This window comes from Mytilus edulis, chromosome 2, assembly GCF_963676685.1.
Source record: "Mytilus edulis chromosome 2, xbMytEdul2.2, whole genome shotgun sequence".
NCBI lineage: Eukaryota > Metazoa > Mollusca > Bivalvia > Mytilida > Mytilidae > Mytilus > Mytilus edulis.
The window spans coordinates 26,065,657-26,092,956 of record NC_092345.1 but is presented as its reverse complement, the minus strand read 5'-3'; the positions used below and the strand labels follow the sequence as shown (position 1 = coordinate 26,092,956).

General features: G+C 31.1%; 1 protein-coding gene across 4 annotated transcripts; it reads right to left on the bottom strand.

Moving 5' to 3' along the window:
* Positions 1–1,247: 1,247 nt before the first annotated feature.
* LOC139511831 (macrophage mannose receptor 1-like) lies at positions 1,248–27,300 on the bottom strand. Of its 4 annotated transcripts, XM_071298936.1 has the most exons (15): positions 27,134–27,300; positions 20,186–20,334; positions 18,328–18,446; positions 16,791–16,909; positions 15,984–16,086; positions 14,888–15,005; positions 13,817–13,905; positions 12,720–12,841; positions 11,996–12,040; positions 9,708–9,875; positions 8,941–9,018; positions 6,887–6,973; positions 5,886–5,921; positions 5,039–5,120; positions 1,248–2,032 (listed from the first exon to the last, which is right to left on the bottom strand). In XM_071298936.1, exons 1-15 carry the CDS (start codon positions 27,201–27,203, stop codon positions 1,678–1,680), a joined length of 1,740 nt encoding a protein of 579 aa, XP_071155037.1. In that variant the 5' UTR covers positions 27,204–27,300; the 3' UTR covers positions 1,248–1,677. The 4 variants fall into 4 exon arrangements, with proteins under 4 accessions (XP_071155037.1, XP_071155038.1, XP_071155040.1 ...); XM_071298937.1 differs by lacking the exon at positions 11,996–12,040; XM_071298938.1 differs by lacking the exon at positions 8,941–9,018 and having other exon boundaries at positions 1,555–2,032.

Below are 27,300 nucleotides of genomic sequence, written 5' to 3'. Positions count from 1 at the left end.
TTATGAGTTTGAATGTTCCTCGGGTATCTTTCGCCCCTCTTTTATAATACACCTTTTATAAATCGTCACTTAATGTTAATATAATTACTAGACTAAGTCTAAGTAGCAACATTCCAGCAGCACCTGCATACGGGGTATATATCTCCCAATTGATACGATATTCCCGTGCTTGCATTTCCTATCATGATTTTCTTGATAGAGGCTTGCTGCTCACAAGGAAGCTATTAAACCAAGAGTTCCAAATGGTGAAGTTGAAATCATCCCTTCGTAAATTTTACGGACGCCATCACGAGTTGGTTGACCGTTATGGAATAACCGTTTCACAAATGATATCGGATATGTTCCTTACGTCGTAACTACAATCCCCTTCCCTTTCATGAATATGACCTACCGAATTAGACTATTTACCGGATTTGTAATCACTTAAGCAACACGACGGGTGCCACATGTGGAGCAGGATCTGCTTACCCTTCCGGAGCACCTGAGATCACCCCTAGTTTTTGGTGGGGTTCGTGTTGTTTATTTTTTAGTTTTCTATGTTGTGTCGTGTGTACTATTGTTTTTCTGTTTGTCTTTTTTATTTTTAGCCATGGCGTTGTCAGTTTGTTTTAGATTTATGAGTTTGACTGTCCCTTTGGTATCTTTCGTCCCTCTTTTACAACTCCCTCAAGCAAAGTCAGCTGGATTGGGTATTAATTTTTGTTTCTTTTTGGTCATTAGTCTCCATTAATAGAGGAGTTCTTCATATCACGTTAAGAGAGCGGATGTTGTGCCAAGAACTAATTCATAACATTAAATGTATCAACATTCAAAAACGTCAGGTAAAAACAAACGCACATGAGTATGAAAACAGTTAGAAACCAAAGAACTCAATGCAGATCCAAGTAAATATATTTTGCATCATATGAATCACTTGTTATGTTTGACCCAAAACGTGTACAATATTGAAATACAAAGCATTGGACTTCACAGTCCTGACAACAGACCAATAAGGCAGAAAGAACACACAATTAATGATGTAAAAATGTATATAGCAAGTGGAGACTTTTGCCGTCGAGGGGGGAGGGGACTAAATGGCTTGAAAATGTCACGGTGACTATCAAAAGTAAACCAACCAAGTCAGGTACAACCTGATAACAGACTCAAATACATGTGATTGTTTTTGTTTTTTTTACAAATGAATGATGATTTCAGCAGTAGTTTGTTTACCTTGTAAATATACTGAATAAACGTAAGAAGACAAATGTGGTGTTAATTAATAACATTGTTAAGTATATAATTTGTTTTATTGAAAATATTGCAACACTTTTCGTAACAACAACGATGCCTGTATATTTTCACTTTACTTAAAAAATTGGAGCAAAATATTTACATGCATATTTTCAATGTAGAACTTCGTATCTACTATAATGTACAAACATATATACTATTTAAAAAGTAAATAGCACTTTTAACATATAAACCAACAGTATGAGTATCCTGCTGTCAATCTGTTTTGATTATGCAGATGAACCAATCTATAACTGATAACAGTCAAAAGCTAAAATGAACAGCAATATTAATACATCACAAGTTTAATGTACGTAGGTTTCAATATGAGTATTCACGAACCGTGTAATAGCACTACAAAATGATAACAAAAATCCCCCAAAACAACCCAAAACATGGCAAATATATTCACATATCATTGTAGTTTGACTTTGTTGTACCATCTTGGGATCCAGTACTTCTATCGATTGATTTGTATTGATCATCGTCTAAGTCAACACTACCATAGTCAGCTGCCTGTTTCCCTGTACCGTTGTTTGTTGTTTCCGTATGATCGTATGTGTCTTCTGGTACCTTAGTACAATGATCATACAAGTTTTGGTTGTTGCTATTATTTGTTACAGGCTTTGAGGAAGAAGTATGATTGTACATATTTTCAGTAGTTTCTATCTTTGTTCCATTTTCTTTTGATTTGTCGTGAGGTAAAGTACCGTTAGTCTTTTCTATTTGGGGATAAGATACTTCAAGTTCTTTCTTGTCTTTTCTTGAAAAAAAAATGACATACGATATACTCAATATACTAAGGTAACATAATCTAACTTATGATAACAGACAAAAAAAGAGAAGTATAGAAAGAAAAATAGTAACGTGGTGGTCCCGTTATCGGGATTGACATCACATACACGTTATTTTTACATATAAAAAAAATCTAAACGCTATGAGCTGTGTCCAGATCATGACAATAACGGAAGATACTTATATCCATACATCTATTCACGGAATCGTTATAACATAAAAGATTTTTAAAAAATGAAGCGATATATATTGTCCTTTCAATTTGTTTTTCTTTGATTTGACGTTTGGTTGTAGTGTATCAGACAGTTTCCCCATTGAGTATATGTAGATAGATTTACAACAGAAAAAAAACCACTCAGACATTCACCAGATAAATATCATCAACAAAATTGAATAGCAAGATAGGTGTCACTAGTAGAGCATGAACTGCGGATCTTTAAGAAGCGCCAGAGTTTGCCCTGCGTATGAATGGTTTAAAGTTTTGAATCTTTCTAAGGTATTGATACTTGGAAATCACTTTTACTCGCTGAAATGGAAAACAAGAAATACAACCTTCGGACGAGAAAAAAACCCCAAACAAAAACAGAATACGCTTCGTGAATATAATATTCACAAGTGTTGCTACAATTTGTTGACAATTTACAACAATAACTCAAACAACATCTTCACCAACGTTAACGAAAAAGTGATAAAATCGTTGGCAAGCAGTTTAATAAAATGACGGTATAAAAAAATTACTACATGAAAACATTATAATCAAAATATTTGGTTATTTTTATTATTTTGTTCCACTGAACGAATTGACGGTTTATATGAATCTAAAGGGAACTTTCTAGTTAAGGACGATATCTGTAGAATAGTAAGTTTTTCTTTGTTGTGTTTTGTGTGCTATTTGTGTTTTTATTTTGTAGCCATGACGTTGTCAGTTTATTTTTGATTGATGAGTTTACATGTACCTCTTGTAGCTTTCTCCCAATTTAAATTGACAAAAGTACCACGAAAAACAACATAAAAATGCGCGAATCTGGGTCATTACAAATATGTAAATATATAGCAAAAAAAGAACAAAAGGGTATAGTTGACGGTTATGTTGTCATTTTTGTTTTATGTTTCTAGGAATGTGAGAAAATATTACTGCATGATAGAACATGATCTTTATTTTCGTAAACGAAAATTGATAAATGATAACCTTGTTTATGTTTACAAATATACCAATTATGCTGACACCGGTAAAATGTTTATATTGTAACTTTATATTGTAATTAATATTATTATTGTGAAGTACTCGTGATACGGATAATCATAATACGCATGTTTTACCTGTAGAAATTCATCATAAAAATGAAAAGCTCCCGGATAAAGCGTCATGTTGATGAAAAAACTACTTAACAGTAATGTTCGTATCACTAGAATCCATATAATTCTTTAATCATATATGATAAATGATACATTTTCCCCTTTTGACCTGTATAATGAACTAAAATTACTTTTTTGATGTATGATATGTCTAACGATCCCGACACCTAGTGGCCTGTATGAGTTTTTGTTTGTTTCATGTATTAGCCTTTGCTTACACGCTTCACATTATCGTGAGCATTTTCATGTACATTAAGGCTTAATTGGACATTAGTTGTTTGTCGTGATACCTTTGAATTGATACATTTCAATAGATAATTAGTATTGATGATGATAATTTCAATATAAAAACCTCTTTTGAAGTGTCCTATTTATATATTAGTTTCCTTATCTGTTTCATTACCGAAAATTGGAAATAACAAAAAATATGTACTGTATGTATTTGTCGAGATAAAATATAGTTTTCGATTCTTTAAATACATTTGTTGCATAAATACAGTGATTTCAAAAATTTTGAAAAAAAAACCTTTCTACTTTGAAATCAACACACTTTTCATTCAGGTACAACAAAAGGTGTCAAGACGTTTTCAATGACATTGCATGAAAAAATGTGAGTATGCGTCGAACAGTGGTCATAATTTGACCAATGTGGTACGATTTATTTCCTATATCTACTATCCTATCTAAAAAAAAATCCAAAATGACATCATCTAAAGTACACAAGTAGGAATATATTTGTTAGCCTTTCTCATTACAGATCTGTTCGTGTGACTTCACAAATAAGTAATTTTGAACTGAAAGAAATTACCCCGTTGTATTTAGTATGATTTATAACAAAAGAATAATCGTTTCTTCAGCGTAGTAGTTTTTTTAAAATTACACGGTCTTATTATGTAGATACTTCGTGGGTTCCATTACTACCTTTATACATATAACGGGACATCTGCTCGATTTTCGGTGTAGTATTTTGTGAATTAGTGTTTTTCTTATAGCCTTTGTTTTTGGTTTGGATAGGTTTCGGTATACCGTTTTACGAATTATATCTTAAGGGCAGGTTTTGATATGTTTTTCTATGTCTTAGGTTTTTAGGGCAGGTTTTGGTAAGTCTTTCTACGACTTATATTTTTGGGCATCTTTAGTATGTCTTCTGCAATATGTGTTTTTACATCCCTGGTTAACTTCTCCTTCGTTTTTAGCAAACATGAAACAAACCATATGATACAATTAACAATATATCTGTATTTAAATGAATTATACCATAAACACTTATTTCGTTTACTGTTTCTATTGATTTTAGTATTGATAGCAACATGACTGTTTTCCGATGGCTATAAGGACACAATTAATGCTTAATAGTACAAATGTTACCTCTAAATCCTTCGTCCCTACCACGTTATTACTTGTTAAAAATACTGTAGTCTCTTTCAGCACGCCAAATGTTGTATAAGAGGTTAATTTTGTAATCTTACTGTTTTGTTCCTTGTTTGATGCCATATAATTTGGCAAAAGTATGTATAATTGAGGCAATATATATGAGTAATATGAACGTAGTATAATATATTTGTTAATGTTAAGAAACCATAATCTGAAGGTTTCTTTCGTAAATATATGAACATACCTCTTTCTCCTTTTAAGCCAGAGTACAAGAAACAGGACGACTAATATAGCAATTATCACCAGCAAAATAGACACAGCAACAACTGAATATTAATTAAAAAAATTCTTATGATTTTAAAAGTAATTAAAGCATAGATGAACATCGTAATACACGTTGAATTATGCTGAACTCTAGAAATACTGCATCGATTCTGCTATGGAATGTTATTTTGAATGTTTCCTTTCTTTTTCGTTCTTTTTTGTCTTTCGTTTTTTGACTTATCTATACCTTAATCTTATTATTTAATCGAAGCATAAACTTCTGTTTTACATCTTGTAATAATCTATTTTATTACTCTCAAACTCGTATTTGATTTGAACTACCGACTGTTTTTTGTCAGTATGACTTATGAGTGGTATGCAGACGAAACGATACTCTATCGTACTATTTCATAAACCTGGCATTGTTGCAAAGATTAAAAAAAACTGGATCTACGCCCCTGATGTTTGACTAGCCGTAACGATTCTATCACCAGTTTAGAAGTCAGCACATGTGCAGAAATTGACGGTTGCCAAAGTGAAGTATGTACGCTTTTGTGCAAAACAGAGTTTAAGACGATATAATATTGTTAATTTTTTAATAAATTATCCAATTGTTTTAATTTGATTTTTTTTCATTGATGTAACTCTGACGTCTTATTACAGTCCTCACTCTAAGGCATTCCCGATAAAGTTTATCAACAATATGCTACCTTTGAATAAATTGTCTAACTGGTTTCGAATTAGTTTTGGTTAATTTAAACACTGAGACCTAAATATCTTGACAAAACAAACTTTTAATATAAAATTGTAATAAACTGTACACATACCTGCAGGACTTGTCGGTGAATTTGACAGTGGAGCAGCTAGAATGATACAAAATCATAATTTGTGGAGAAATTTACTGATAGATCTAGATATGGATATAAGAAGATAAGGTGTGAGTACCAATGAGACAACTCTCCATTCAAATAACAAATTTATAAAAGTAAACCATTATAGGTCAATGCCTTTAACACGAAGCCTTGGCTCACACCGAACAAAAAGCTACAAAGGGCCCCAGTCAAGGACTATTTGACTATTCTGGTGAAATATGAATAGAGAAGAATGATAATCAATTCTTTGAATTCAATACTACATGAACAATTATCTGCTTGAATAATGTGGCAACGGTGATGGAAAACATATCTCCTGACGACAAACCAAGCCCTAATGTGATATATAATTTTAACAAAGCTCACCATAAGGAACAATTATATAAAAAAAGAAAAAAGGGGAAAGTTTATCATCAATTTGCACAATGAATTGCTCAATTACATTAAACGAATGGAAAACAACTGTCTCATTCCTGACTTGGCACATGTTTTCCCCCTTGTGGAAAATGGTGGACCGATCCTGGTTCCATATCCACTCAAAGCTCTCGATTGTATGAAAGTCGTATAAAATTCCAGATTCAAAACAAAGTGTGAAACCAACACACATAATAGGTAAAAATGTCAAAAAAGGGGTACCACAGGTAACATTGTGTAACAACAATTAATTTCGCTACTATAAAAAAAAACCCTAACAAATATGTCAAAAAGAAAAAAAAATCAATTAAAATATAGACAAAGTACATAAGAAAAATGAAAGATAAGAATAAAAAAAAATACCATAAAAGAATAATAAAATGACGTTAAGTGTTTAGTTGATGACATCCAAACATCATAATAAACTAGCTTAATCAAAACTTTTGTCTAATATTGAAAGTTAAGACAAAAGGGATGCATGCCTAGACCAGAAAACATAATGATAGCCATAAACTAAAAGCAATAGTTCTATATATAATTACCTATTATACTAATGTTACACACAAAGGATCTCAATGCTTTACAGTCTCCAAAACTGTAACCAGTTGAAGATACGAAAGGGCACAGATCTGAAATTTGAATCATTTTAATGTAAAAATAAGAAAATATCATATGATTGCAATTAGTTTACAATCCACCTTCGTTTAAATGAAATAAATGTCTACAATTATAGGCAAAAGTACGGCCATTTAAATTTGTTTAATTCTCCGCAATGATTCCTTAGATTCATAAAGTTCATTCAGATATATATGATTTCACACAATTATAAGCTGTAACTGACTTTAAAACATGAAAGGGTAAAAATAACAAGTTAACATCAAAGAAATATCTTTATGCAATGCATTTCAATGCACCTTGATATTTCACCATGAACAATTCAAAAATCATTTTCATCACATCTAATTCTCTATTCCAGATAGAAAATAAATAAATAAATACACCAGTAAGATGGTTATGCATAAGACGACGGGTATACAAATAGTTCAAACAGTGATCAACAGAAAAAAGTAATGGAAAAAGAGATATGTTATTAGATGGAAAAACCGTGTTTGATAGTTATTATCCTTGTTGAAACTCAACATTTTGTCCATGGATTCCGTTTTTTATGTTTTATTTTGAACAATTATGCTCCAATCCCATTAAAAATTTCTTTTAATGATATCATGAGATTGGAACGTCCGTTTAGTACTGAAGCATCAAAAGTGTTCAATGTGTGAGATAATGTATGCCCTTTGTTTGAACAAGTGTCATTTTTAGTTTGATTTTGCGGCTTCATTATACTTGTTTTGACTATTTTACAGATGTTTTATCTCTTTATCCGTTAGTTTCAAGGTAAGTTAAAAAAAACTTTAGAAAAGAGATGTAAAAAATTAAAAAAGGAAAACTATTTAGATTGTGGTTGATAATGGAATTATAATATATATAATTATGTTCTGAAATTTCAAAGAAAGTTCAGTTGGGGTTATCTCTCATGTATAAGTATTTGCATGTGATGTACATGTATTGTTTGTATTTAATTTAACATATGAAATTTCATGAACTGATTATTGAACTAGATTTTTGCAATTATGATTCCTTTTGTTGCATTTTGTTTTTAACGCAAACCAAATATTTACAATCTTATCAAAATTGAAGATATATATAAAGTACATGTATGTAGAGGGGATACAACTGAAGACTGATGAACAAGGGAAATAGAATAATAATTGTATGTGGAATCAGAAGTTTACATGCATAACAGTGGATTCAATTTCAATCTTGAGATACAAATTTTCGTTATTTTCTTGGTGGAGGTAATATTTACATTTTTAATAACGAGTGAGATTAGGTATCGATTGATATCAACTCGAGTTATTTAATTTCAATACCATCAAAAGATGTCTAATTCGCAAAAGTTGTTTAACCTTTTTTCTTTATGTTTAACACTCTCATTGTGTGAAATTATAAATTAGTCTATTTTTTATTTAGTCTTTTGCACATACATGCATGACGTATTATGTCATCTTCGTGGGTTAAACGTTAATATGAAATATCTTAAACTTTTGTAGGCTTTAGAATATTATAGTTGCAAAAAGATTATTTTCAGTTTAAAAGTATAAGTGTTTTTGTATACTATTTTAAAATCTGATAAATCTCTTGCTTTTGAAGAAATGTTGATCGTCGTAACCTTTGAAAGTTATCAATGACCTAACAGATAGCCAAAGGAAATGTCGTAATACATTTTCATGATGCTGGATAAACCAATCAAAATAACGCAGTTTTTGTATCACTTCTTCATATTACACTTTGTGATACAAGACTTATATCTTTATTAAAAAAATAGATGACAGTCGCTTAGAATTATTGATACGCGAAGGTTAATATTCTGAATTATAATTCTTGCACTGTAGTTTATAAACACAAGTTATCTTTTAATTTTTGTAAATCATGCGTTTAATCATTTATGGCTTATAAAATCGTTTAAAATTCTCAGGTGTATGAAAAAAATATGACATTTGTATCCGCCAGAATAAATCTATCCACATTTGCAACCAACCATTGGATCCAATAACATAGTCATCTAATTCGTCACTATCTGTTCGACTTTTTGTGGTTGGCATAGTAGTTGGAACAGCTACACAGAAGAATACATATGATCACTGTCATTTTAGTGGGACTTGTTTTAGTCGAGCGTGAGCATTACAAGATTTTCTCTGAGAAAATTGACCTCAATCAAATTTCTTGTTATTGAAAATGTTTTGTGTTATAAAAAAAGTATTTTCTTTAAAATTCCAATATTATTATTTTTTTTACTTCAAATATGAGCATTAAGTTCGTACAAACTACACAATCATCTTGTTAAATTCGTTAATCAAGATAATAAAACAGTTAATCAATCAAAACTGCCTGTTTTAGTATGTTTTCATATGCAAAATAACACAGTCACATGATCTCGTCTCCAAAACATTTCTGATGGCGATATTTCTAAATATTCAGTAGATTACATTATGAAAGTTGTCACCATTTATCCTGTGTTTTAAAATAATAATTGATTTATTTTTCTATATACCAAGCAATGTCCAATAGAAATAAATACATGTGGTATTATATATATGTTCAATATTTTATTACAATATCCATATTCAAATCTAAATAGTCCGCCTTATATTTTTGTAAAAGGCCGTTATTAAACGAAAGTGCACGTAATCGATATATCAATTATCTTAATACGGTTTTTAAACAACTGAAATATATCTTGTTTTCCTGTTGTGATCGAACTATTCTTAATACGGTTTTTAAACAACTGAAATATGTCTTGTTTACCTGTTGTGATCGAACTATTCTTAATAGGTCCTGCGATCCATGCATCACTGTCAAATGGATATGTTTCATTCCTTGTTGCTAGTAAACCTCCTCTAGCGGAACACACAGCCTCTGCATCATACCATGTCCTTCTCTCTGCGTGGTATTCAAGGTTTCTATACAACTGTTCTGTGAATATTATGCATTGGGTGATTTAGTATCGTCATTTTGTTTTATATTTACACATTATAATGACTGTAAGTAGTTAACATACACAGAAACTAATATGTATTTCGTACAATACAATTTATAAAAGTTCAAGACACTTTGTGAAAATAATTATATACATTATTTTTAAATCAGGCACAGTTCATAAATTATATAATTGTGCTAAAACAAGATGATGTAAATTCGTTTATTATCTATGATAGTTATGTATACGTCGTTCTGTTTTTAAAATCCGGTTATATAACATATCTGATTGATATTTTCCCCTTTAACTTGTTGAAGTACAGACTTGCTTTTCAAAAGACTTGATTATTTTTATATTCAAACAACGATCATTCTTCATCTAAAAACAAAAGAACAAGTTCCAAATTTTGTTTATGATTGTTCTAATAGAATTTACAGAGGTAATTGGTTTAACTTTATTTAGAATGAATTAAATTGCGATATTAACGGATGTTTCAAAGAAGTGAAATAGATTAAATAAATTCTTTTGAAGCAGTTTCTTTCACTAATAAAATTCAGAATATTGTACTGATCATATATAGATATATTTATATATAGAACAAAAAAGAGCAATATTGAAGTTACCTATTTTCGTGCAGTAATATTTCAGGAAAATTAAAAAAAAAAAATACAACAACCTAATTGGAATGAGTAAAAACAAACCAGACGCCAAAGTGTGAAAAGTTGACCTATTAGTTAAAACGAAAATTAAGTGGTGTGTTATAAAAACCACCGACAGCTCAAGGAAGTAAAATAGCAAAAATACCGAATTCCATTGAAAATCTTATCCAAAAATCCCTTATCAAATGGAAAAATCAATAGCACATACACATCAAACAAATGGAAAATATCTGTCACATTCCTGATTTGGTACATGCATTTAGTTATGTAGGAAATGGTCGATTTAACCTCTCACGTCCATAAAATTCCATCATATTGACAACAATGTGTGAACCAAACATTTTCAGTGAAAAAAATAAAAATTGAAAACAACAACAAAAAATAATAATTTATTGCATCCGAAGCGTTTTTCTGGATTTACCTTCATCAGGAACGCTCTAAAATAAATATTTGAAATCCGAAGATGTATAAGTACTGAAACCGTTGAAGAGCTATATATCAAACATACCTAAAATAAATAGCCAAATTCATCTAAAGCCAACTTTGCCTGAGAAAGTCGAAACCTTAGTGTTTCTTAATAATTTCAAAATTTATAAACGGACAATTTTAGTAAAGTTTGTTAAATCATGTCAGTACCGAAATACTGATTACTGAGCTGATGATACCATCCGGGACTGATAGTCCACCAGCAGAGGTATCGACCCAGTGATGTAAAAAAATGAAAATAATTTGTCAAAATAGGGATACATCAGCTAACATTGTGTAATAATCATAAGAACTATAAAAGCAAACAAATATGTCACAGTCATTTTATAGTTATCAAAGGTATCAGGCTTATAATTTGATACGACAGACATGCGTTTCGACTACACAAGACTCACCAGTGACGCTCAGATAAAATAAAGTAAGATAGCCAAACAAATATAAAGTTGAAGAGCATTAAGGACCAAACATTCCAAAAAGTGGTGGAAAATATGCTAAAGTAATCTATGCCTGGAATTAAAAAAGCCAAGTAAGTGTTTCAAATAATTCATCGGTTTGTCTTGCTGATTATTTTATATTGAGAAAGGAAATGGGGAATGTTTCAAAGCAACAACAACCTGACCATAGAGCAGACAACAGCCGAAGGCCACCAATGTGTCTTTAATGTAGCGAGAAACGTCTGCACCCGGAGGCGTCCTTCAGCTGGCCCCTTAAAAAATATTATACTAGTTCAGTGATAATGTACTGGTTCATGACATACTACTTATCTCATTAAGATGAGCGGTCTGAAATAGAACTTCTGATCTGTCATGATATTAACTTTCAAATGGAAACAAAAACTATTCTGGAATAATATGTCCTCTGGGACAAACAAAGGGTATATGATATAGAAATTACGAATATATTACAGAATGAAACTTTTCTATGTCACAAATAGAAAAGTTTAAGCTAAGAAGATATGTGATGCGACAAACCGTAAAGTTGTTTTACTTCGATAAGGTCATTTCCGTTTGCCATGTCTTAAAAGCAAAATGCAGTATTAATATATGATGATAACAAATCATTAATTGAGATTAAATGTTGTGGTATTGTCTTAATAATGTATATCCGACATTTCCTTTTGTCGTACAATTTGTTATAGCTCAGATTGAAAGAGCAACAATTACAAAGTTTATAACTAACAGAATATATTATAAAAAAAAAGTTTATAGCTGAGCTTACAATTTGGACCCCATCTCCCCCACTGATTTAGATATGTAAGGTCAACGGTCATTTTAACATACAACAAAATCATTTTCTGATTCCTGATTTAATCATCCTTTTGCAGAAAGATGCCTTCCCCTAAAATTTATAATACAGAGATTAACAGCCTTATAATGGGGAGTTATACTCAAATATTCAGGCAGGAATAGTTCCGCACTAACGTAAGATCATATAAACGAAATATATTACACTTAATCTTACCTAACAAGAAAAAGAAAACAAATTTTGTTCGCTAATTTAACAATGTACTACTGAAAAGTATACTTCCTAAGTAAAGCAAAATAGTTTCGTAATATATAGGAAGTTAAATTTCAGAAGTAACTATAAGGAATAGGCGAAGTACACAAAAAATGAGGGTGAATAAGTCTAATTGCTAAGCTGAAATCTTTCCCATAATATCGTTTTCTAGATATTCTATCAGATACTAATACATACCAGCTTTCATTTCGCATATTATGTTCCCATTTCTAGTATCACATGAAATTGATTTCCATGATTGTGTCCAATTGTTACTTCCAGGGTTAATATATGCGCATTCATTTTGCTGTTGACGTAACCTGTAATAATAAAGTTATATAATTAGTTATCAAAGGTACCATCAGTGATGCTCATATCAAAATATTTATAAAGCCAAACAAGTACAAAGTTGTAGAGCATTGAAAATCCAAAATTCCAAAAAGTTGTGCTAAATACGGCTAAGGTAATCTATGCCTGGGATAAACAAAAATCCTTAGTTTTTCGAAAAAATCAAAGTTTTGTAAACGTGAAATTTATAAAAATGACCATATTATTGATATTCAAGCCAACACCGAAGTGTTGACTACTGGTCTGGTGATGCCCTCGGGGACGAAACGTCCACCAGCAATGGCATCGACTCAGTGGTGTATTCATGTCAACACCAAAGTGTTGACTACTTGGCTGGTGATGCCCTCGGGGACGAAACGTTCACAAGCAGTGGGATAAAGCATTTGATAAAATTAAAAGGGATTATCGAAACTTAAAAAAGAACGAACAGTGTATAGAAGGACAACTTGTGAATTAGGAAACTACCACTTTAGGTTAGTTGTATATAGAGAAGTTACCAATCCAGTCAGCTGTTGAAAATTGGTTGTTTCTGCGACATTTTTCCCTATCTCGTTTTATCTTCTTTTCTACTTTTTTAAATCACTAGTGCTGTTTTTGTCATTTATTTCACTATATTCTTTTATTTCGTCAGTAGAGCAATACAAATATTGGAAACAGAAGTATACCAATGTTCAAAAGTCATGAATCGATTTATCGAAAACAAATCCGGGTCACAAACCAAATCTGAGGGAAACACATCAACTATAACAGTTGTGCAATAGTTGATACACTTGATGGTTTATCTGTTATCACTTCGTTCTACGTCAGCATTAGTGTGTACCGTTTTATTGGAACTTAAAACCATTATCGGTTTTAACATGAAAAGATCCGGATCAAAAATGTATAATAAATTATTCAAATAATTTTTAAATTCAGAGGACATAAAAAGTACGATTTAAAAAACTTACAGAGTAGTTGAACTTGTTTCTTCCCAGAATCCTTCAACTAAAACAGACCCATTAGTCCATATCCACTGATTATTGAAACGGCCATCAGACTGAAAATGGTCATTAACTTATTGCGATTATGTCATTATATGTTTTCCAAAAAATTACAAAATTATAATTTATGTTATCATGATGAAAACTATTTATGAAATAAAGCAGATATTTCTATCAGTTAAATTAATATTGGAATTGTACTTTAACCAAAATGGTCTTCCACGTGTGTGGGTCAGATATTTAAAATAAAAAACAAGTTTTTTTTGTGTAATTATAGTCCTAATCAATTTTAAGGTCATTACTTGGATCCTGTTACAATTGAAAAAAACTGTGAAGTACTATCTCAGGGGTACGATGCTGAACTTTTAAAGATACATTGTGTTTATTTTTTACTAAATGAATATCTCCCTACAATTGTTTATTGGAGCGCCACTGATGAGTCTTTTGATGTACAAAGTTATTAGCCTGGTTGATCTCTGATAAGTTTTCATATCATGTCATCAACAAAAAGATCTCACTAATTTGTAAGCCATCAACCTCGCACAGATTTTGCAAAATGCTTGTAGAGTCAAATAATGTAAAGGATAAAGGAATTAAACGACAGATTTGTTACAATTTTAAGTATAAGTATTTAATGAACAGATTAAGGGGAAAGCAAAATAAAGCCAAATGTTGATGCTACGAAAAAGAATAATGTAAATAATAATATACAAAATCACAATTATAAATCAGGCAGTGATTTTTCTTTATAACTTTTAGTGTTATCGAATAACTAAGATCGTTCATTTTCAGTATTCTGTGAAACACAAGAAAAAAACCTGCATTGATTTCTGATTTACTGTGTGCAAATCAGTAAATACAGTACACATTATTATAATTTTTGAAAATTCAAGTAATATCCACCCACAAAACAAACCATAAGATTAAGAGTTTTGGAAAAAAAATGTATACAACCTTTTGATAAAACTATATAAATAATATGACAAGAAAGAGATTTCATGCAATTCTTCTGATTTTTGCATCAGTAACATGACTTACAGAATGAACGCCAATCCATAATTTCTGTCCATTGTTTTGTACGAAGTCGTACAGTGCATATTGTTCGTGTGGTGACATTGGACTGGCCACTGTAGCATTCATTGTTTTGCAGTACAGCCTAAAAGAAAAAATGCCATCAATGAATACGTCATTATAATCAGACAAAATACTACCAATTTCTAAATATTGTTCAACTTCTTTGAAAACCAAGTAATAATTCCTACCCAAGGAATATAATACCTTAGCTGTATTTTGAGTTTTGGGACCTCAATGTTCCTCAACTTTGTACTTTATTTGGCGTTTTGATGAGTCTTTTGTAGACGAAATACACGTCTGGCGTACAAATTGTAATCCTGGTATCTCTGATGAGTTAAATTCTATGCCGGAGCATGATAATTTATACCAGACTGTACCCATTTCAATTATTATATATGTGAAAAAAGGTTAATGGTGTGCTCAATGGATAAGTTTAAGTTTGCTTATGTGCGCCATAACACATTAATCATCTTATGATTATGCGTAGAAACAAAATAGTAAAACAGGCTTTCAGACACATATATGTGACCTGTTCTATAATGATTTCGTCGTATAACAACTTTTTTTCTGTTTTTAGTGTGTAGACAATTTTGTTTTGATTCTATGGTCAATCAGGCAAGACTAACATAACATCGTAATCAAACAGATATTTTGTAAACAGCACATGTACAAAAATAAAAACCCAACTATGATCAAACAAGTAGAAATTAGAAGTTAGATATCATTGAGGAAATAAAATTCATAAAGGATTTGCAAGATAAGATAAGCTATGATAATCTATTCCAAAGGGTAGTAAAATATGTTTATTTGGAACAGTTCAATATTTTGTCAACAGTTAATTTATAATTTTGACCATGTCAATAATAATTCATGTTAACACAGAAGTGCTGAATATTACGTTGGTGATGCTGACTTGGTTTGTAATTTGAAAGAATCTTTATAAATAATCTAAAAAACGTTAAGCTGTTCATTCTAACTTAAAATATACTTATAGCAATTCACATAAACTGCGAATTGTGAAAACTTTTCATTATCAACTAACGTTAATTCCTTGACTCACTTTGCTTGCTTCCAACTACCTTTCTTTCCGTTGCCTGTTACTTTATAGCATTTGTCACCATATGATTGCCAATCGTCCGCTGAATTACATCTGATTTGCATTCCTAAAATATATTAGATAGAAATAATACTAAGTTTAGCATCTTGTGAAGTATTTATTTTCTGTGTGAAAAAAAAAAACTTAGACTTTTGATATGAAAAACAAATATTTTGTTTTAAAATTCAAGTTGTTATAGTTCTCGTTAAATTGAGTGTTTTAAAACATGTAGTCGCCTCTGCATTTTGCAATCGCATCTTACGGGATTAGCTTCAAACATGACGTAACAGAATAATCATCTCCATTCAGACAAAATTATTGGTTTCTAAAATAGTACTTGATAAAAAATGACAATATAACTCACTGAAATGATAACAATCAGAAAAAGACAAGTCATGATAAGATCTTCCAATTCATATTGAGGGAGGGTATGTGGTTGCTAGCATTTTTTTGTTTTTTTTTTCATTTTGCAAGAAAGTTCGAAAGGAAACAAGATGCATATTCAATTAAGACAACTGGTAGTGTATAATTTTGAAATTTAAAACTGTGTACTCTTATCATCATATGCAATTTTCATATTCATTTGTTATAAATACATAAGAAGCAATTACCTGGACCTTCAAGCAATTTCCCAAGTAATATCTAAAATTAGATTGTAAAATGAAATAATATAACAAACTTATTTCTTTTTTGGTCTTTCATAATTGCAGTGGGTTTCGAATGTTTCATTTCCTTTGTTATAAATTACACATTTCTACGTCATATTCTTACCAGCTCGGCGTTGACACAGTACACCATTTTTCCTGTGACATTCGGCAACCAGCATTCCATTTCTACTATCCAACTTAATGCAGTTATGTCCTCCTATTAAAACCTTAGTTGCAAGCATACTGAAACAAATTGCAAAGTTCATAACAATAATATTATTACACACATTATGATGAAAGCAACTGATCTTGTCGAGACAGACATTAACAGTTCCATTGATAACAAAAAACAAATAGTCTTGCCATTGATACAATTCACGATATTAGTTTGATACATTTACAACACATGAATTAATAAAAACCTTGGAAAACAAACTACATACTGAGAAACCCCCCCCCCCCCCAAAAAAAAAAAAACAAAACAAAAAACAAAAACAAAACGGGTGCCGCGGAAGGTTAGCAGAACCTATTGTTCATTTAGGTACAAACCCGGTGATAAGTCTAATTTAGTAGGTAACCTTTCAGGAAAAGAGGACGGTTACTGGAAATATATAGATCAAATCATCACATAAATGCCCAAAAAAGTTTTAGCGACGTGGTGGGTAACACTCATGAGGACTCAAAATCCGACAGCAGCAGTCCCGACTTTTTCTAATGCAAAATTGTTTTTTTCTATTCTAACTGTCTAACAGTTATACGTATGCTGTTTCAGAAACAATCCACATACATATATATAACTCAAAATCAAATCGGGAAATAGATAATCCAACCATGATATAAGTTGTTCTGTTCGTTCATCACACAAAGCCATATTGGAGTAAGGACGATACTACGAGATGATAAATTAAAAGTACTTTTTTAAAATAGTAATAGAATAAGAATCACATAATCTTCAAAACAAAACATAAAGGTGTTACAACTTGACATTGGAGAAAACATTTTTAAGAGTATGAGTTGTTATATATGTGGCAAAATAATACAATAAGATCTTTAATTTTTAAAACTGTACGACCATATTAAGGTGAAATAAGTAACATTTACTATTTTACTGGAGCACTTGAATTCACGTTTACTGGGTCCAGGCTATAACTATAGTTTATTATTAGTATTTTGTTTGTTTTGTGGACAGTTGCATGTCTGTTCGTCACTGTTTTTGTCTTTCTTCAACTAACGGTTTAGTGCCCCTCTGTTATCCTTCAATTTGTAAATTAAGTACAAAATATGTACGCAAACTATCATTTTTCATCCGAATTTAGGGCAAAACATATGCTATAGCTGGCCCACAAACATAAACATATATAAACTCATAGATGATTCTGTATATACGTCCATATCAAAGCTTCTTTTGTGATATTGTAGTTAGAGCAAAGCTTTGTAGTTCTGCTTCATCATGGAAACAAATAATTTTCTGATGATTTTGATGTAAAAACTAGTTCTATTTTATCACAGATACCAGTGAATTCCTTCTGGTTTTGATTAAAAACATATTCTACTACATCACGGAACAATTGCTTACTAATATAAGATTTTTGGTGTAAAACTAATTCAGCATCAATATCAGCCGTATCAGCATGCTGTATTCTATAGTAGTAAGTACTTACAGAACACTGCTATCAACTGTTGAATTATCGGCCCATTTCCAGTCCTCTCCAACAAGATGTAATCCAACCCAAAATGAAAATCCCTTTGCTAATAATCCAGCATAGTTTTTAACTTCATCCTGTAAGTTCAACAACATAAAAATCAATGACATGTCGCAAAATTTTGTTTCACAATGACATAGTTTTGAAATAATGATTGCAGTAAAAGACGGTCCTTGTCTGTTTTGTTTGTCAAACACTAATTTTAAGCTTGTTTTTTAAGTAGTCGTTTAAACATTTAAAAGTGGTATAGCAATAACTAAGGATATGTGGTATGATTGCCAATGAGACATTCAGAAAACTATCCGACAATGACTATAGGATGAGAACACAAACAACAACCGGACACCATTCGGTATTCAACAAAAGAGAAAACTGTAACCGTATGGTTAGCTATAAACTTATCGGTAAAATGATTAAATAATTCAAATCAAGTAACTAACTGTTTTACCAATGTTTAAATAATCAACAAAACTATTAACGAAACGAAACCCCATTATGGCAGACAGAAATGAACGATAGCTACTGGGTTACAGCCCTTGACTTTACAGTGTGACGGGGTTACACATGCTTCATTCTCCAAATAACCAGGGACAATCTAAGATAAAAATTGAAAGAGCGGATTTATTTTAGAGTTTTACTTAACACAATGGTTTCACAAAAATTTTGCATTATTGTTTCATGTTTAAAAATGATAAAAATTTGTCAAATAAAAAAAGAAAAGAAAAATGTACCACAAAATAGTTATAATAACCGATAGACACACATACTTAATTAATTCTAGTGAAAGAATAAATATACATGATTATCTCTGAGTAAAGATATATATTATTACAACACCCATGTCACATCAAATAATTAGATTACCTTAAGGACGCTGGCCAAGACATGTACATGACATTTCATAAATATAGATGTTCATTCGTGTATCTAACGTGAACGTAAAACATACCTTAAATTTTCAGTTCAAGATGATTATGACAACATACAAGATCATATATAACTTACATGTTTTAAATCATCGGTATATAAATTGTGACATATTTTTCAAAACTAAACAACAAGACTGATATTCGTGCATTTTACAGTATCGTAAGTTTATTTTTTGATATATGGGTTTGTATGTCCCTCTCGTATTTTCGCCCCTCTTTTACCACGGATTTTAGATGCAATCTCTTTACTTTATCAATGCACGGGGTATACTAACAGAGATAGGTATTATCAAAATGTTGTGGAAATAGGTCCATAGAAAGCTAAATACCACAGGTGTGTCACTAGAATTTCTATAATTTATAGGATCACAGTAAAAACAGCTGCTAATAGTTATAAGGCAATAAATATAAAAAGGGTATTTTTGGCCAAATAGTAAACTTCTACCAGGATGAGGGTGTAAACAAGAAGAAGACAATTTACTACATGTACTTTCATCCATAAGCACAACTTAAACCTTTTGGAAGCTATGTAGCTATGAAAGGCTTCGGCACTGCAAATGACAAATTAATCAAAATAGAAAAAGAAACAAATGCTACTTTGAAAAAGTTAATTGGTGTGAATTCAAGAGGAAGTAGCTCAAGCATTGCAAAAAAAATGAACACTTGCAGACAATCACATACACGGAACATCAGTCTTATTTTAAATAATATGGACAATTGAATGAGTTTCTCGTACATGCTTTTGTCAAAGTTCTTCAAATTCATCTACTCAATAAAAAGATTTAATAACAATATGAAGATGTCTCCTAAAGAAAATCATCCTGAAAGACAACACCTGCAATGAAACCAAAACTAAATAACAAATAGCACACACAGGATGAAATTACCTGCTGTTGGACACTGTCAAATTTTGCTAAATCTGCCTCTTGTGTTTGACACCAGTGTCGACCATCTTCCCAAGTCTTTATAGCATAATTATATCTGGTACGGTAACAGTGTGATCCAATCTTAATCCAGTGCAGTGGACATCTTGAATCTACATGTAATATCAAGTTTATCCTTTAGATATTAATACTTATTTCAATGACTATTGTATGATCACCAAGTTACGATTGTTTTGTCCTCTTAATCATGAAAATGTATGTTATATTCAAATATTAAACTGGTCCAGGAATACAGTTATCGTACGAAATTTAATGTAGTCCCTAGTGTGGACAGTGCGTTACTTGTCATTTTTTTTTATACCCTTTCCAAATTTCTGTCTGCATATGTTATGCCTCAAATACCGAGTAGAGGTATGACACTACACTACAAACAAGTTTGGTTCATGAATTGTAAAGTTAAGTAGTGATTTGTTCCGACTAAAAAAAGGTTCAAAATAGCATTTCGGAAGCTGTCAAAAGAATTCAAGACCACCTTAACATAAAATTGTCCATATTTTGAGTTCGAGTTGATGAAATGTTCTATAAATTCGATATAATTTGTCCTAAAAGTGAAAATGAACTGAACGAATTGAAACATCCATGTAGATGAAACACGTTTCCACAATAAAGTGCACAGGTAAATGAAAGAAAAACTTGATAGTAATCGTGTTTTCATGATCATAACAAAAAAAAAAATGTAATTTAAGGTATTGAATGCTTATGTAAAAGCGTTGACCGTGCGTACATTTTTAGAATGAAGCGCTTCCGCGCTTCATACAAAATGTACTTTGGTCAACACTTTTACAACCTAATGAATTTACAAAAAGAAGCATTCAATTCTTAAAACCATATTTACGAAACGCTGATTTAAAATGTTACGGGGACATTTTGTGATATGCTGTGGACTTTAAAAAAAATCGTGGATAATCCATCCGAATATGGTGTCTTCATTTGTATCTTTACTCAAAATGGTTTTGGACCTGATATAAGGTTGAATATATACAACTCTCAGTACATCATAAAGCTGGTTAGTTATCAAATATACACTAGTATCACGTAGGGGAAAATAAACTCATCATAGATACCAGGACTAAATTTAGTATATACGCCAGACGCGCGTTTCGTCTACAAAAGACTCATCAGTGACGCTCGAATCCCAAAAAGTTAAAAATGCAAAATAAAGTACGAAGTTGAAGAGCATTGAGGACTAAAATTCCTAAATGTTTTGCCAAATACAGCCAAGGTAATATATGCCTGAGGTAGAAAAGCCTTAGTTTTTCAAAAATTCTAAATTTTGTAAACAGTTAATTTATAAATATAACAATATCAATGATAATTCATGTCAGCACAAAAAGTGCTGACTACTGGGCTTGTGATACCCTCGGGGAAATAAATCTCCACCAACAGTGGCATCGACCCAGTGGTTGTAACTAAACTTATCATAGATACCAGGACTAAATTTAGTATATATGCCAGGAAAGAGTTGATCATGATAACTTTTACAAAAATCGGTACACTTGTCCGTGCAGTATCGTTAATTCCAGACGATCCGATACCTATCTAGTAATCTGGTTGGTTGTTTTTTAAGGCATTTATTAATATTTAGGCGACTGCAAACAGTACAATAATTTATTCATGACATGTTCAATTCACATTCCTTTATGTCAGTCTCTTTCAAATGAAATATGTATGACAGTAAAAAAACATCAGTTAACTAAAAAATGATGACCTATACTTGAGAAATGTCCTTACAAGTGTCCAAGAAAAAGAATATATTTTTTTTATGAAAATACATTATTTTAATTTAACTGCAGAAAAATGTATGAAATTATTGGCTAAAAAAGTGACCGGACATAGAAGATCTTTGTTGTGGAAATTTTCTGTCTTATTCTGCATATCATGAGATTGACCATTTTAAACAAATAAAAAAAAAAAGAATTTTACTGAAATGTTTATGATACAATGTTCCTAATAATCATAAACGTTTTCCACTAATACGCTAACAATATGTTAAAAGGATAAACTAAGACAACCTGTCAATGCAACTTTCTTTCCTTTTATCATTTACTTAGTTGCTTATGTAAAACGGTCAAACTAGGAATTAAATACACACTTGTTCATTATGTTTATTACTAACAACAGAAATTACCAATCCTTATATATTCCGAAATTATCAATTGGTCAGAGAATAAAAAGGAAAGTAAATATTTGAAAAGTGCTTACAAATAAATTGAAAATATAAAACATATGATAAAAAAACTGGCATTTTTTGAATATGTGTATGTTTAGAAGAGATCTTGCTTATGACGTTACGCACGTTATTGCGTCAATACCGTGTAATCAACCAGTCCACACTAATAAACAGCTTTTCTATAAAATCATAACAGTTAAGTTATATAAAACTTATATCCATAGACTAGACAGGTAAATACTATTCCGAAAAAAAGTACAAATTGTTTTATCATATTTTACTTTAGTCTAAAATAAAGACAACATATTGACAAAACGTCAAAAATATGCGTGTCAGACGTAACAGACTATACGCATAATCACTTTAGCAGGGGTGTTTGTGTTCTTCAAAATAGTGTTATATCCACGAAAATTCGAATGAATGATATGCTTCATATATAAAGCATAACAATATTACTGGATATGTGTTTCTGGTACGACCAACGCTATTTTTTGGCAAAAACAAATAGTGTTCATATTGGTCAGATTTTGGAAGATGTTAAGTTATCAAAATTTATAGGTTTTAAAATATAAGATAATATGATATTTCGTTTGTGTAAATTCGGCTCACCTATGTGCATACATAGACCATATCAAAATCGAATTTTTGGAGCACTCACACTACATATCAAAATGCAACGGCTTCTGGCAAATGTCTTGCAAGATGTCCAATGTCGGATTTCGCCGTTTTTTACAAATAAATTGTCATTTGCGACGTTATTTATTCAAAATTTAGATTAGTTGCATGCTAAATAGTCCTTTTCCGTAATTGTGCTTTAACTTTACAAAACAGCTACATACTTTTTGATAACTTGCGTAGTCAAAACGACTTCGTTTTCAAAGAAATGAAATGTCTTGCAAGTTTGTCCACTGGACGATTTTCGTACGTTTTCAACGTTGTCGATTCGGGGTACGCTATTTATGGTGGATCATCTGTATATAAATCCTCAGATAGAATTTTCTTGATAGTCAAATACTATCAACAAGACCACAAAGCATCATAAAAAAAAATCCAATGACTGGGTTTGTTCGTTTAGATGAGGTTCTTAAGTTGTGAAAAAGTTTTGTATCACAAGAGGATAACAAATCATCTTTATCAAATTTTCAAATTTGGGAAGCGTAAACTGACTGCGATTTTTTTTTTATTTCTCTGCAATAAGATTCATGTGTATAGAATTGAAAGTGAAAATAAAATTGGGCCTAAAGCGTGGCTATATACCTCTCCACATCATACAAAGCTTGTAAACATATGAGATGAATTATAATTAACCATTTTTTTGTGACAATCGTTTCATTTCATAATCTAATATTGTACCGCTATTAAGTATAGTGAATTTTATAAGCAAGACCCGTTTAACTTGTTATTCTCGACAAACTTTTTATATTAAAGCAAAATATATATCCTCCTCCTTTTCGGATCTAAATGGGAAAACATTGCACTTTAATACGTTTTATGTCAATTGATCTCTGGTAGAGAGTTGTCTCATTGGCACTCATCATACCGTACATGTATGTATCTTCTCATTTCATAAAGATATGCATTACCCAAATACGATATATTTTGTTGTTTGTTGCTTACGTTACCTTCATTGAGAAATATTCAATGCATATTCAGTACAACAAAACATTATAAGAAGTATCCATATTGATGTGCAAAACAAAAACTGCAAGCGAAATACAAAATTTATCCCAAATAATCGGTAATCGCCGTAAAACGTAAAAATTTGACGTTACCATTTGAGACGCAATATCGTGCTTAACGTCTATAGTCTTCGCACAATTATATATATTTTTTCATATATCATGTACAATGTATACACCCTTTTTATCTGTTTTCATTCTTATAAACATGACATATACCAAATACAGAACATGATAAAACAATGTACGTTAAATTTACTTTTAATTAGGTGGGTCAAAATAAGTTTGTTCGCAGCATCTACTGTTGAAAAAGGTGACTTGTGCTGTTGTGTGCGAGTAAATAGAGGTCAAACCAGGTTCTGTGTTATTATTAGTACATGTATGTCATACTTGTCGCTTAAATTGATATAGTAATAGATTAAATGAAGACAATATGATCTACAAATTTAACAGTACACTTGTTTATGACATGTTATATTAGGACATTTTTGAACAGTTTCGTTATTAGAAACATATAAATATATTTCAAGGTAATAAAAATGTATGATATCTAATTTAGTGCGCACGCCATTGATTAATGGAATATCCTTCCCTAAGGACCCTTAACTTGTTGAAGGAAAATATATTACTTAAAAATAAGCATCATTGAAACCAGGATTAAAATTGTGTACGTCATGTACTGTCTATAAAAGACCAATCATGCAGTGACCTTCAAATAAAAAAATGTTAAAAAGGTCAAATATATTAATACAAAGTTAAATATTAATTATATCAGCACAACCGAAAAGGGTTTGAAATGACAGACTAATTTCATTTATTGGCATCTTAACCAAACTGTATTCCAATTTTGGTTTTTGTAATTGTGTGGAAGCTATACTACTAAAATAACGAGGTCCAATTGGTTAGCCGGATAGACGTAAGACGACCGATAATACAACTGACTCAACAAGACCGGGCTGAAGTACCGGTGCGTTGAAAGATTTGTATGAGGAAAAAAATATTTATAATAAGCACAAATATATTAGAAATGAAAAAGGAAAATGGACAAATATATAAGGCCAAATTATCAATACGGGTGTTTTTGAAAAAAATTAGAAAAAAAGAGTTATCATGGTAATCTGTTCGCTTATGAGATAACTACCTCTAAAAGTCAAAATGACCTGGATAGAGGCAACTATAAGTCATTGTACGGCCTCCAGCAATGAGCAAAAAACCATACCATATAGATTTTCTTTTTGTGTGACTCTAATTGTCTACGCTAAAAAAAATATTAATAAACACTATCATTTGGTCTTTCTATTTTGAACGGGGAAATAAATCAAGTGTCGCAGGCAGTTGGAACTGTATTTTGAATCTGGGTGGCCATGAAAAATATTTGGAACTGTGTTCACAAACATTTTGCTAATATTGAAGCAACACAATTCAATGAAAGCTACTACACAGTATTATTCACAAAGAAGATAGGATACAAAAATGAAAAAAATAAATTTACTGTCAAGGAATTAAAAAAAAATTTGGGTCCCTTTATAGCTTGCTGTTTCTGTGTGATCCTAGAGACCTATGTTGAAGGCCTTACTTTGACCTATATTCATTATGGTTTACTTTTACAAATTGTGACTTGGATGGAGAGTTGTCTTATTGACATTCATACCACATCTTCTTATGTCTATGAATATTTATGTTAACATGAAGCTTTTGGATTATGTTTACTGTACTCGAAACTAAAAAAACAAGAATAATTTGGAATTAAACATATGTTGTCAAATATCAACAAACAATTCTTTCAAAATCAAATATCGTTGATATGGTCAATCGAGAAATGTGTATCAAACGTAAATTAATTGATGACGTATGTTAAATTGATTTATCACTTTAGTTGTTTATTGTGTAATTTATTAACATGTAATTATAAATTTGACCAATATAATTTCAAACATAAAAAAACATATATTGACGTAATTGGTGGTGAATGATGACAAATTTGGAGATATCCTTATATAATCAAGGTAAAAACCTGACCAGCATAAAAATGATTCCGATCTACCTTCCTTGCTTTTCTTATGGAGAAAACCCTGAAAACACACAACGGGCCCTAAAATGCACTTTTATGTTTGATCTATATACTTTCCTTTAAACATATTATGTTTAAGATGGTAAAAATAAAAGAGACGAACAGTATAATAAATACGTCAATAAGCCAGACACCCAACCACAATATTTTTTTGGAGGAAACAAGATAAACAAGTGAAACTGCGAGCTACTACTCACTGATGATACCCCCGCCGCAAGTGGATGATATCAATAGTGTAAAAATATGCAAGTGTTCGGTAACCAGGAAGTTGTCGAGTAATGAATCTGAAAACGCATCACACGGTATAGCTAACTTAGATAAACCCTGAAACCAAATTTCAGAAATCCTTGTATTGTAGTTCCTGAGAAAAATGCGACGAAAAATATTCATGGGACGGACGGACTGACTGACGGACTGACGGACTGACGGAATGACAGACAGAGGTAAAACAGTATACCCCCCTTTTTTAAAGCGGGGGTATAACCATATTGGAATTTCTGTATAAAAAAAGCACGTTACGTCCAGTGACCATTTTTTGATGGATATTTGAAAAGACAAAGGCACAATTATAAACAGTGCTTGGTTTTGTATGAGGAGATGATCAAGTATATAGAAATGAGTATCATGCGTTTCGTATATGGTTGCTTTATTTTTGGCATTTAATTCATTGGAGTCTGGATGGTAATTTACAGAAAAGAGAACAAGGAGCAAATACTACAATAAAATGGGTTAGAAAATAGAAAATAAAAGAGAAAAAGTAGCTTAAAAATATACAGAAAATAGCGAAAAATTGCGAACCGAAAGGTAAAGAATAGAGAAAATAATTAAAGAATAGAGACAAAAATGATCTGAAAAATTAAAGAATACAGAATTGAATTGATCGAATAACCCCCCCCTATATATATATAAACCCTAATTTATACACATACTACAAAAAAGGGAAATGATATGATAATGAAAGTAACACTTACCTGCAATCACACAGACATGACACAGACAATATAAAAGTACACTTCCTAAAAAATAGTGTGTTAATAACATCGTATCAATTCAATTGTCCTTTCGGAACACTGCAATACATCTAAACTTTTTTAATCTAATAACATAAACATCCTGAATTAAAAACAACGAATTAAAC